The sequence below is a fragment of the Gadus chalcogrammus genome, chromosome 19 (genome assembly GCF_026213295.1).
Source record: "Gadus chalcogrammus isolate NIFS_2021 chromosome 19, NIFS_Gcha_1.0, whole genome shotgun sequence".
NCBI lineage: Eukaryota > Metazoa > Chordata > Actinopteri > Gadiformes > Gadidae > Gadus > Gadus chalcogrammus.
The window spans coordinates 18,552,729-18,565,422 of NC_079430.1; the positions used below are offsets into that span (position 1 = coordinate 18,552,729).

The 12,694-nt window shown below is 47.7% G+C and overlaps 1 protein-coding gene across 1 annotated transcript; it reads right to left on the reverse strand.

The window, feature by feature from the left end:
• Positions 1–7,789: 7,789 nt before the first annotated feature.
• On the reverse strand, positions 7,790–11,761 carry LOC130372743 (uncharacterized). Its single transcript, XM_056578893.1, has 2 exons — positions 10,294–11,761; positions 7,790–10,171 (listed from the first exon to the last, which is right to left on the reverse strand). Exons 1-2 carry the CDS (start codon positions 11,566–11,568, stop codon positions 8,474–8,476), a joined length of 2,973 nt encoding a protein of 990 aa, XP_056434868.1. The 5' UTR covers positions 11,569–11,761; the 3' UTR covers positions 7,790–8,473.
• Between the last annotated feature and the right edge of the window lie 933 nt (positions 11,762–12,694).

Genomic DNA, 12,694 nt, shown 5'->3' on the forward strand with positions numbered 1-12,694 from the left:
GCAACTGGTAATTGTCGAGGGACATTAAAAAAGGTAGGGTGTAATTTTCAGAACAAGTCCTGACTGATTGAGCGCCCAACTCGGCAGGTCACCTGTAAGTGACCACTACAGAGCTCCACTCATTTAGCAAGTCTTCATCGTAAATCAATCACTTCACAGGCGATCTCTCCACTTGCTTAAGCCTCTGCAACGATTGCCCTCGGGCCTTCAATGTAAGAGAAGTCGAAAAAGGTGATAAGCGCTTTCCGAAAGATGTACTGTCAGTCAAGCATGTCTCGAGGTAGTGGCAGGCAGAAATTATTTTTCACTCAACAAGAGAGTTCAGGCGAAGGAATGGAGGACAAAGGAAATCAAGCTTTGCTTATTATCATTCACAGAGAATAAGAGGCGGCACATGTACAGAATAGGACATAGACAATTTGGGCAGGATTTCTATGTATAAAACCTATATGCATACAAACCCATGTTGTTATGTTATTATGTTACTAACTCGTTTTGAGTGTGCCCCCATTCAAAGAACATTGGAAATCATTGGAAAGTGATTTGTAATCTATTTCCCTTCCCATCAACCAGAGCTGTAACTCTGAAAGTCAATGGAAGTGGCTAACAGAAAGTAATTGCTAACCCTGCAATCTCCCCTTCTGGATGCAAAATTACGCATTTTGAATTTGAAAAAAAATCGGAATCTTGATAAAACAAACAAGAAAATGCCAATCTATTGATATCTCTGCATATCCCTTTAATGACATGTATCTTGAAGAAGTCGGTTTGGATAAAAACGTCTGCTTAAGTTACAAAATATGAGAATACAGTATTTATTATTTATACAATCAAGAAAAACAAATCTGAGAGAAACCTCGATATCGTATTAAACTTGTTACACCACAGGTGGACACATAGTTCAAATCAAGGGCTAGGGTTAGCATCTAGGTTCCCCGCTTACACTTCCATCAAAAGCCAATCAAATGTTCACCGAGGCAAAGCGCCAGAGAGGAAACCAACCACTCGGCTGCGACACGGAACCCCGACTGCCCAGGGACCTCGTTAGCTAAGGTAGGCTCTCGGTTCATCCCATGTGGGTGTTGTTGACGATGAGGATGTTGTTGTTGCGGTTCTTTCCTACAATGCGCTGAGAGCCTGAATCTCAATATTCACAACGCCAAGTTGAGTTTCTAAATGTATTAGGAAGGTGAGAACAAGGAACGTAAAGAGATTTGAGGTGTACTAATGCTGTTGAAATTAGAAAGCACTAGAAAGGTTTTGTTGGTAATGTAACTATTGCACTACCGCTTATAATTGTCAATAAATGCTAAACCCTGCTAGCCTCCCTGCATCCTTTCCACTTGTTTGAAACAGCAGGTCGGGAAAAAAATTGGTAGCTTCTTACAACTTAGTATTACTTAAAATGAATTCAGCCTCATTTGTAAGTGGCTTTCGTAAAAATGTATTCTAAGTGTTATTGTAAGTAAATGTAATAGCATCTGCTCTCTGCATCCAGGCTGTGGTGCAGAAGTAGGCCAAATTTCACATTGACAAGTGATGCACGATGATGATGATGTGTGGAGCCTGATGGGTTCATGATATCATTAGAGAGATGAGTAAGACTGTCTACACACTGATGGATAGCGCACACGAATACACGTCATTTTTTCCGGGCTGCAATAATTCCTTTTTTTCCAGATGATGCCAGATTAATGTATGTATTAATGAGAATGTACGGATATGAATTACTTTTATTCTCCATAGACTGATCTATACAGATCACTGTTTGATACGCAACACAACAAGTCTGAGACTTACCGATCAAAGAGCGATCTGAGTTTTCCACAATGATGAGGTCCAACCGTCCAAGCCTTCAGTTTAGAAAACAGGGAAAGGAGGAGGAGTGGAGGACGAGTGAAGGAAAGCCCAATATGTTTTTGTATTTATAGTATAGCTAGATACTCCGCAGTAGCAGTGACACCTTTTTGATTGCGATTGGGCAAACTTTATCATCTCTATAACCGTCCAGATACACTCAAGAATTATCTGCTCATACGCAACGACTGCTAGAAAACTATCACAAAGATGGCGTGGGTCGTAACCATGGGGATACCACGCCCCATTCCCCGACCTAGAACTCTCAGCCCTCACATCTCACTCTCTCTCCTACACACTCAACATCAATCCCTCCCTCTATACTCCTCACTCTCTCTACCGCTCTCTCTCTCTCTCTCTCTCTCTCTCTCTCTCTCTCTCTCTCTCTCTCTCTCTCTCTCTCTCTCTCTCCTCTCTCTCTCTCTCTCTCTCTCTCTCTCTCTCTCTCTCTCTCTCTCTCTCTCTCTCTCTCTCTCTCTCTCCTTTCCAATACATGTTGAAGCAAAGAATATTTGATTCTTGACTAGGACTGTCGGACTTTGGTGACTTTTACTGCACATAATTCTTTCATGGAAAAATATTGCTTTGTCTATTTTTAACTTCTTTGTAAGTTCTTAATGTTCTCTGCGAACAGTGCAAAGTTTTCTTGCTTGAGGATTTATTGTCTTAACGTTATCCTACCTGTTTATCACAAGTTATGATGTTCAGCTTTTTTGATTTGTTTACATATTTGTTAATTTGTTAATTGTTTGTTTGAGAAGTAATCTTAATTTATAAAAGAGATAAATGCCTATCTCGCCTAGGGAATTGAAATGAGAGCCGGCCCGGATTTAGCTTTATGACCCAAGTGGCTCATAATCAGACATTTGGAAAATAATTGATCTAAATCTGAAAGCTAAAACACAAGTGCATCTCCGAATGGCCTATTTTGTGTGTAGCAATCACAAAACGAGTCAGTAATCACAGCTACGGTGGAGACGAATCCGAAAGAGTCGCAATGAATAATAACGAGCTGCACCTGCTGTGTGTAGGCCTCTACACCACCTCTATCCGAAATGTGGGTCACGGTGTGTGTGTGTGTGTGTGTGTGTGTGTGTGTGTGTGTGTGTGTGTGTGTGTGTGTGTGTGTGTGTGTGTGTGTGTGTGTGTGTGTGTGTGTGTGTGTGTGTGTGTGTGTGTGTGTGTGTGTGTGTGTGTGTGCTTGGTGTTAGGTTATTATCTGTTCCCGGTCAATTGTGGACGTTCTTCAACTGGCCGGGGTATATGAGCACGATGGGTGATGGCTTCCAGTCCAGATCGAATTCCTCAGGATTTCTCTATCAAGTGTGAAAAAAAGTGCCTAGAATATGGGTCTTTAATTAGGTATAACCAGCGTTAATACAATTCCATGCCTCGGCATAATTGTGCATAACTGCTATTACTTGTTTCTATTGTTAAGGCTTGTCACTTGCTTCTATGAAGATCCTTTCTGTACCGACAGCGATATATTGTTGTTTCTCTTTCTTCTGAAAAATGTACTAACAAAGTTGCTTTGGATAAAAACGTCTGCTAAATGCCCTCAATGTAAATGTTTCAATGCAATCTCCGTTAATAATAGTTATGATAGTAGGAATACATTTCAGGCTCCTGGCTTTTCCTCCTACTTTAGTAGTTGCTTTTATCCATCGATTCCAGTCGTTCAGGACAGGGTCAAGTGATTAGGCGTCCTTGCTCAAGGATGCTTACGGGTCAACCGGGGACATTTGAGACTGAAACCCTACCTTTTGGCTGGGAGTCAACCCCCCACCCCCCCCCCCCCCCCCACCCTAAAGCCAATACGCAATCCCGCCTACATCTGTTGCGCTCCGCTCCAGTCTACATCGTACAGCACGGACAGGATTTCATTTTGACATCTGGCATATACAGCGACACGGAACGCTTCCATTCCAGATGACATGTGAGTGGGGGAAACCAGGCCAATGTCGTACATCCTCTTGGCTGATTGCGATTTTCCGCCTGCGCAATTTCCGCTGTATCCTTCTCCTGCCTGGCCAGCATTCATCCACCGTGGTTTGTGAACTCGTTTTTTGAGGAGAAGTGCACAGAGGTGCATTATTTAATCCTTAACGAGGGTATGGGATAGACGCATCGCGGCTATAAGTATAACACAACACGATGAGTCCGCCTCAAGCCTGGGTACGCAAAGTCTCCGCTCTGCTAATAAGACATTCAGGTCAAAGGTCGGGCAGAGTCTGTAACCCCTGGAGCGGTGTGTGTGTGTGTGTCTGTGTGTGTGTGTGTGAGTGTGGGTGTTGGTGTGAATGAGAGAGATGATGTTTGTGTGAGGGATAGAGAGATAGTGTGTGTGTTGTTGTGTTTGTTTGTGTGAGAGATAGAGATGGTATGTGTGTGTTTGTGCGAGAGATGGCGTGTGTGTGTTTGTGCGAGAGATAGACATGGAGTGTGTGTGAGTGAATGAGTTTGTTTGTGTGTGTGAGAGAGATTGTGTTTGTGTGTGAGTGATAGAGATGGTGTGTTTGTGTGTGTGTGTGTGTGTGTGTGTGAGAGTGTGTGCGTGAGATAGAGATGGTGTGTGTGCGTGTGCGTGTGCGTGTGTGTGTGTGTGTGGATCCAGAGCTGTTTATTTTAACCGGACCCCTTCAGGCGTAAATGTACCATTACGTTGCATTAGTGGCTGTCGGACTGACTGTTCTGTGATATTTATACAAAGGCGCACAGACCCGAATGCACTTACACACACACACACACACTATCTCTCACACACACACACACACACACACACACACACACACACTCTGAATCTGGCCTTCCATTTATTGGACTGGACGCGGGCTGCTGTGCGTCTGCTGCCCCTGATTCGTCCCAGACAAACACCCACTGCTGTGCTGCACCGCTAAACCAACCCGACGGCGACGGAAACGCTACTTGGTTTCCTGCTACGTCTGCGCTGTGTCCACACGTCGTCAGCGATTGTGTCCCCGCCGCCCCCCCGCTGAGGTGATAATTTGCTGAAAACAGGAGCCGAGATCAGTCGCTAAGATGGAGCTCTCGCTGTGAAATCCCCTTTTGTGCTTCCTCCTCCGTCTCCCCCCCCCCCTCTCTCCCTCCCCCCTCCTCCAACGCGCGACGGGAGACAGGATCTGAGTGCCCTGCGGAGACAAAATGTGGGAGTGTGTGTGATGGATGGATGGATAGTAAACAAGAGAGAGAGAGGGGGGGGGGGGGGGGGAGGTGATAGAGGGGTGGAGGGAGAGATGGATCGAATGAAAACATACAAAAAGGGAGGGGGAGAGTGAGCCGACAGAAAGGGTGACAGTTTGAGGGAAAGTGAGATGAAGGGGGGGGGGAGAGAGAGAGAGAGAGAGAGAGAGAGAGAGGGAGAGGGAGAGGGAGAGGGGGAGGGAGAGAGAGAGAGACGCCCAGATTAAATTGTTTTCAGGGGGCAGATAAAAAGCAAAGGAACAAAAAGAAAGAAAGAAAATGAAAGGAGTATCCTCAATGATCCATAACCATATTACCAGAAGGCCATGCTACACGCTGGCCAGGGGCAGGCTCAGCCAATCAGAGCAGAGCACACGGTTCTCCCATAAAGACTTGATCACCGATAAGTATGAACAGGATTTATTTAAATAACGACATGGGAATATTTTGCATGGTGAATCTTTGGCATGAGCCCCGTCACTGATCCAGGATAACGTGCGGACTCGGCGTATCCTGCCAGGACTAGCAGGGGCGGAGCCTTCCCCTGGACAAGTAGACTGGGCCGACCTGGTGGTGGTGGGGTGGATGGAGGTGCGTTGAACGAAGACCTGAGCAGCAAGACATATGTTAGACTACTCTTTATAGAGCAGGTGTAGGCAGGTGATTGGTAGCTGGTGATTGGCGGCCAGCCGCGCGTGATTTGAGTCCTCATGGTAGAACTACCAGCAAGCTTAACATTTCTCCCATAAAGACTTGATCACCGATAAGTATGAACAGGATTTATTTAAATAACGACATGGGAATATTTTGCATGGTGAATCTTTGGCATGAGCCCCGTCACTGATCCAGGATAACGTGCGGACTCGGCGTATCCTGCCAGGACTAGCAGGGGCGGAGCCTTCCCCAAAAGAGAGGACGTAGGCCTACGCCGGAAGTAGCTAAGATACCTCGGCATGTCCTGCCGGGACTGGCAGGGGCGGAGCCGACCCCAAAAATAGAATATCGAAAGGGGGTAATGAGACCATACATACCCGCGTAGAAGAAGTGGACAAGGATCTATACTGCTTCTGGAAGATAAAAGGCATACCCAATATACGACATATTAAGAGTCAATCATACGTACCGTAAAACGATAAGCTTAAAAACCGTCAGCGAGATCGATGAATCACGTAAAAGCAGTTGACTTAAAATACCTCAGCGAGATCAATTAAAATTTAGAGCACTCTGCAGCTGTTACGCAGCGAGCCACGAGTGCTTTCGTGCTGTACCAACTGCCGTGGTCGATTCACTCTCCGGGGTCGCTGCGTGACCTGAGTGCTTTCGCGTTGAACCACCGACGTGGTCAACGAACTCACGAGTGCCCTTGATGTGCCACCGACGTGGTCACGCACTCACCGGTGTTGTTGCAGCAAGTATTGTGAACTTTCATGTTGAACACCGACGTGGTCAACGAAATCACGAGTGCCCTTGATGTGCCACCGACGTGGTCACGCACTCACCGGTGTTGCTGCAGCAAATATTGTGTACTTCCGTGTTAAACACCGACGTGTTCAATGAACTCCGAGTGCCCTGCACTTGAGTGTTTGATATTATGCCACCGACGTGGTAATTAAATTTGCATGTGCCCGAGTTGTGCCCACCGACGTGGTCAACGCACTACCAGGGTTGCTGCAGCGAACGTGAAGTTCTGAGTTGTACCGCACCGACGTGCGCAACGAACTCACGAGTGCTTGGGTTGTTCCCACCGACGTGGGCAACGCACTCACCGGGGTTGCTGCAACGAACTAGAGTTCTGAGTTGTACCGCACCGACGTGCGCAACGAACTCACGAGTGCTTTTAGTTGTTCCCACCGACGTGAGCAACGCACTCACCGGGGTTACTGCAGTCAAACCATGAGTATTAGATAACGTGCCACCGACGTGGTCATACTCACGAGTGCCCGAGTTGTTCCCACCGACGTGAGCAACGCACTCACCGGGGTTGCCGCTGCAACCTTGAGTTTTATTTTCCTATGAACGCCACTGACGTGACAGCGAACTCAAGAGTGTTTTCTAGATGATCCACCGACGTGGTCACACTCGCCGGGGTTGCTGCAGGTTAACCTGAGTTATGACACCGAATTTTGCTTTATGAATTTAGTACCCGATAACCACCACCACCAGTAGTTGCAATAATGTTGCTTTTAGCAACGAAAATAATGACAAAATATCATCATCACGAACCTTTATCGCGTAAAAAAAAACGGGACGCAACAGGCATGCTGGGCGTATGACAATAACTATAGTTAAATACATAGTACAATACATTTCGATAACACTAGAAAGAATATAGGCGTAACTAAAACGAATAGACTAGAATAACAGCTTGACACTAAGACTAGAATAACCCTGGAATGGAAACAGCCGCCAGAAACAGCTATAGTTGAAAACGTGTTAAACCTGCCTTGACCGACGTTAGAGAGCATCGTGTGCGCTTGATGGAAGAACCTTGAATTCGACCGGATGTAGGATTCGTAGGCTGTGGAAGACCACCTTCCCAGCCGTTTGATAGACGCGTCCGGCAACCCTTGTTCAGCGGCTGTAGTTGCCGCTCCAATCCGGAAGGAGTGGCCAGTGTAGAGGGGAGAAGGTAGGCCACACCCTTCTACCACCTTCGCGAGATGGACTCTAAACCACTCTTTAGTCATTGGCCAGCCGTTAGGCAAAATAAACAGAGGTGATTCGGGAGGCGTGCATTGCCGGAGCTTGAGGTAAAGGAGCATGGAAGCGTAAGGGCAGAGAGAGTTGTTGATTCTTGAGATGATAATAGTAACACCTGCCCCTAGGCTATCGCTTTTGGACCGTTTTAAGAAGATGGAAAAATGCCTTGCAGAGAAGGTGACATCAGCAAAAGCCAGGCCCCGTGTAGGGGAAAAAGTCTGAGTAGGAGACGTATATTCCCCTGGACGCATGAACCCGTAGAATGCTGTGAGAAACACTGTCTCAAGTAATGTGTTAAAATAAGGATGGAATTTCCCAGCTCTAAGAGCGCACACTAATCTGTTCAATATATCGAGTGTGATAGGAGAGCGTTTGTCTGGTACTTTTGGCACCGATTTATACATGCCCTTCAATAAAAGACGGATTGCGGGAGCCGAAAATAGACTAGGAGAGCCAGGATCTTGGCATCTAGCATAAAATTGAATACCAGCTATATTCCCCCGAATCGTAGACAATTTATGTCTATGAGATTCGAAGCAGTGGACGATAAAAGCGCAGACAATAGATACCGACACTGGAAGAACTGAAACGTGCATGGAAATGCAAAATAAATTAAACAGGGACCACGCGTAGCTATAAGCTTTGAGGGTAGATGGCGCTAAAGCTTTTGCCATAAAAACACTCGCGGAGTCTAGCAACGAATTTAGCCTATTGCCTAATCCAGCCGGAGTTCGTGGAAGGGTGGGCTGATTATTGGGTCCGTATTCGCTGCGGGGCATAGACGTCTGAATTCCTGGAAACGGAAACGAGAGAGAGAATCAGCAAGACTATTATGGTGACCAGGTATATGCTCAGCATTAATGATGAAATTGAGAGTGACGGACTGCCATGTGAGACGTCTGAGCATGGACATGATAGTGGGGCATGCAGATCGCTTTTTATTAATGATAGCCACCACTGCTTCGTTATCGCAAAACATGGTGATACGTTTACGCCGCCATGCTTGGCCCCACAGAACGCTAGCTGCCACAATAGGGTAGAGCTCGAACAACGCAGACGACTCTGACCCGAAGGCGAATGTGCGGAATTCGACCGGCCATCTCCCAGCGAACCATTGGCCTTGGAAGAAACCCCCAAACCCGACCGAGGGGGCCGCATCAGTGAATAGTTCGAGAGAATCAGATGATTCAGGCGTGTCGTTATAGAAGAAGGAAATTCCGTTCCAGTTAGCGATGAGGAACGACCAGAATTTGAGATCGGACCTGCAGCCTTCGTTGAGGTGTATCACGTCGTTCAGTTTTGGGACCGAATGTGCCAGATCTAGGAGGCGAGAGATGAACGAGCGCCCTTGTGGTATAATACGCATAGCGAAATTGAGGTGGCCTAGGAGTGAGAGCATTTCACGTTTAGTAACTCCAGCAGACGTTATAAACGCATTGAGAAACGATCTGATCCTCTGTAGTTTCTCGTCCGGGAGGGATGCTTGCATCCTATCCGAGTCTAAGCGAATCCCTAGAAATTCGATTGCGGTAACTGGCCCCTCTGTTTTCTCTTCAGATAAGGGAACTCCGATCTCGCTGAACACTCTCTTAAGAGTATCCAGGACGCTGGTTTGGTTGGATGGAAAGTCAATAAGCAAAAAATCGTCCAGCAGATGTAGAACGAATGGCAACCTACATATGTTTAGCATAATCCAGCATAGGGCCTCAGATAGCAAATTGAAGAGGTGGGGGCTGCTCCTACACCCGAATGTTAGTCTAACTGCGAAATAGAATTTAGACTGCCATTTCACACCGAACAACGGCCAATCGGACCGATGAATGGGCATTATTTTAAAAGCATCTGTAATGTCGGCTTTAGCGAGCCAAGCTCCCTGGCCTGCGATTTTTATCAACGCGATGGCGTGGTCGATAGTGGCATAGTACAACGAGAATGGTTCTGGTGGGATACATTCGTTAACGCTAGCGAAAGAGTCAGAGTGAGGAGAAGACATATCAAAAATAAGACGTTTTTTCCCTGAATATCTCCGGGTAGCAACGCCGAGAGAATTTATTCTAAAGAAAGAAAAGGGGGGAGAACTAAATGGGCCGATAACATAATTTTTGAGAAGCTCTTTAGCCAGAAGAGCAGACACTATTTCTGGTTCTGCCAGAGCTGACTGGAGATTTTTTGCCACATATTTAGTGGACAATGGAGAAAGGACTCCCACCCGGAACCCCTGTGAAAGGCCCGTGATGAGATGGTCTACAAAACCGGAGTCGGGGTGCGATGAGAGGAATGATGCAAGAGAAGCAATGTTAATTGGGGTAGATGGGTGAGATTTTAAAATCTCTTGGAGGGATGGCCCCTCCCTTGAATTGCCGGCCTTTGGCGGCGGGGGCAGGTAGTTTTCGGGTGCGGGTCCCTGCAAAAGCTGCAAATGTGGGAGAATTTACATTGATAGTAAGAACAGACAGATTCATTAAAATTATTACAGATAGGCCTCCCATTGAAAGAAACGACAGCCCGTCCGAGACGATCGCACGGTGGTCTTACGTTAACGTCACTATGGACGAGTGGCGTTTTAGGGGCATAGACGGGGGCGGTAGTAGCGGTCTTGGGGCATAGCACCGTTGTGTGCCCGTGGGAACTGCAGATAGCGCAAGAAATTGACTGATGGCCACCGAAGTGGTGGAGCAGAAGCTCGGTGTCCGTAGTGGACCAATCAATCCTCACATTAAGCATGGAGATCCATTGGGCCGACTTGGCAGAAAATGCTTTATGATATTCATAAAATAACGTTCCGGCGTAGCGCTGGTTGAGGTCGGCGATAATAGCGAGGTAAGCGTCAAGTTCTGCCCTCCTATCCGGATAAACTTGGCACATAATGTCTCTGTAAATCCCGAATGTAATGACGAACTCGCCAAAAGAGAGATTGCGCGTAAGTCTAGGGTCTGACGTTTTCAGAAGAACGGACACGTCACCGCAATCAACCCATTGACGCTCTATGGCGGGGGAGGGTAACAGTAACGCCGCGAGATTAACGTCTCTGCCCTGGATTATATTATTTTTTGTGGTCTGAGAAACCGTAGCCGCGGCGGGCGTAATAAAGCTCCTACCCTGGAGCTGGACTGGTAGAGCAGTAGCGAGCGAATACGCGAAAGGGGCTACCGCGGGGGCTGCAGTAGCCGTGGTACCCGAGCACGTGCCGGGAGCATAGCCTATGGAGGCGGAAGGAGCCGAGCCGGATGGTAGCTGGAAGGAAAAAGGCGCCGTGGCGATGAACGACGGCGGGTTGAGGGCCTGGACCCGTCCGGGAATGCGGCCTGGTGTTTCAACAGCATCCATCCTGGCGCCGAGGCTTTGGACCGACTCGGCGAGGGTGTGTAGAACCTGGCGAAGGTCCGCGTCGGGGATTTGTTGGGGGTGGTGATGAGGATCCCGTGGAACGAAATTACCGGCTTTCCGCGCTCGCTTGGCCGGGCCGGAAGTAGTAAGCCGACCAGCGCGCTTTTTGCCGGGTTTTGTAGTCGTCGCAGCAGCGGAGCCAGCGGCGGCGGCATCCGGAGTGAACGTTGGGGAGAGTGGAGCGTGGAGATGTTCCCCCAGCGCTGTGTCGGCAAGCTGCAGGGCATCCGCCCGCGACAAGCCGACTTCCACTGGGACGCCTTCTTGGGTCAGGAGTTCCAGCAGTTTTTTGGTTGGCCAAGACGCCCAAGAAGCCGATTTTAATTGGATTCGCGAACTCCTACGTGATACGGCAGGAGATGGAGGAAAAGCGTCCTCATCGAAATCCGACATTACGGCCTCTGGGTATGTATTAAACGACATGGTACTAGGCGACGAGATTTAGCGAAGCGAAATCGAAAGCACAGTAAGCAGCTCATGCGTTGAACGAAGACCTGAGCAGCAAGACATATGTTAGACTACTCTTTATAGAGCAGGTGTAGGCAGGTGATTGGTAGCTGGTGATTGGCGGCCAGCCGCGCGTGATTTGAGTCCTCATGGTAGAACTACCAGCAAGCTTAACATTTCTATGGATTCTGTATCCCATGGCGACAGGACCCCTATAGGATGTGCACCACATGAAACACAATACAGTACCTCTCTCCATCTGTCCTTCTATCTATCTCTCTCTCTATGTGTCTGTCTAGTTAGATTTATGTCCTAAATATTGTAATGAGGCTGCAGACTGTTATTCCGTCTACACTGTGTATCTGTTTATTTATTTATTTATTTATGCTACGTTTAATTCTGTTGTGTATTCTCATCTCTCACCCTCACTTAATTATTCATCTAGTTCTGAAACTGTTGTGCACTGGAGGAGGAAGTGATTCAAGGAAACAAGGTCAAAAGGTTCAGGGGAAGGTCACAGAGTTCACTGGGGAGGGGGGAGGGATGCGGGGCAGGGGGGTGAGAGGGGTGGTGGGGGGGGGGGGGTGAGATAAAGCAGGAAGAATGAAGCTGCAAGGTGGAGCGGACAGAGATAACCCCGGTCAATACGGATAACATCCATCAAAAACATGTCTGCATCAAGGCGAGAAACAGGCAGAACATTTGGACATTAAAACATAAACATATCATGAATGGATACGTCGATGTGGAGATAAATACAATAGAGTGGTACAGTCTGATGTGGGCGTTTACATCCGGTTCACTGGGAGAGGAGTGGAGATATTAGCATGAATACGGAGAGGAGAGGCCGGTAGGTGACGCAAGGTGAGGAGAATAGATGATGAGCGGGGTAAGGGGCAGAGGAGGGGCAAGGCAAGCAAAAGAGGAGAAGGGAGGGGGAGCAGGGGAGAAACGTTGAGAGGAGGAGGAGGAGATGGATACGATGCAAGGAGAGGGAAAATAACAAGGGTGAGTAGGATAGGGGAGGAGAACAGGAGAGGAGAGGCAAGCAAAAGTGGAGAAGGGAGGGGGAGGAGATGGATAGGGGAGGAGAAGAGAACAA

Coding starts and splice junctions, on each gene's coding strand:
- LOC130372743 (XM_056578893.1), bottom strand. CDS start 11,568: ATGTCGTTTAATACATACCCAGAGGCCGTAATGTCGGATTTCGATGAG. Junction 10,172..10,293: donor TCGTCCATAGTGACGTTAAC/GTAAGACCACCG, acceptor CCACATTTGCAG/CTTTTGCAGGGACCCGCACC.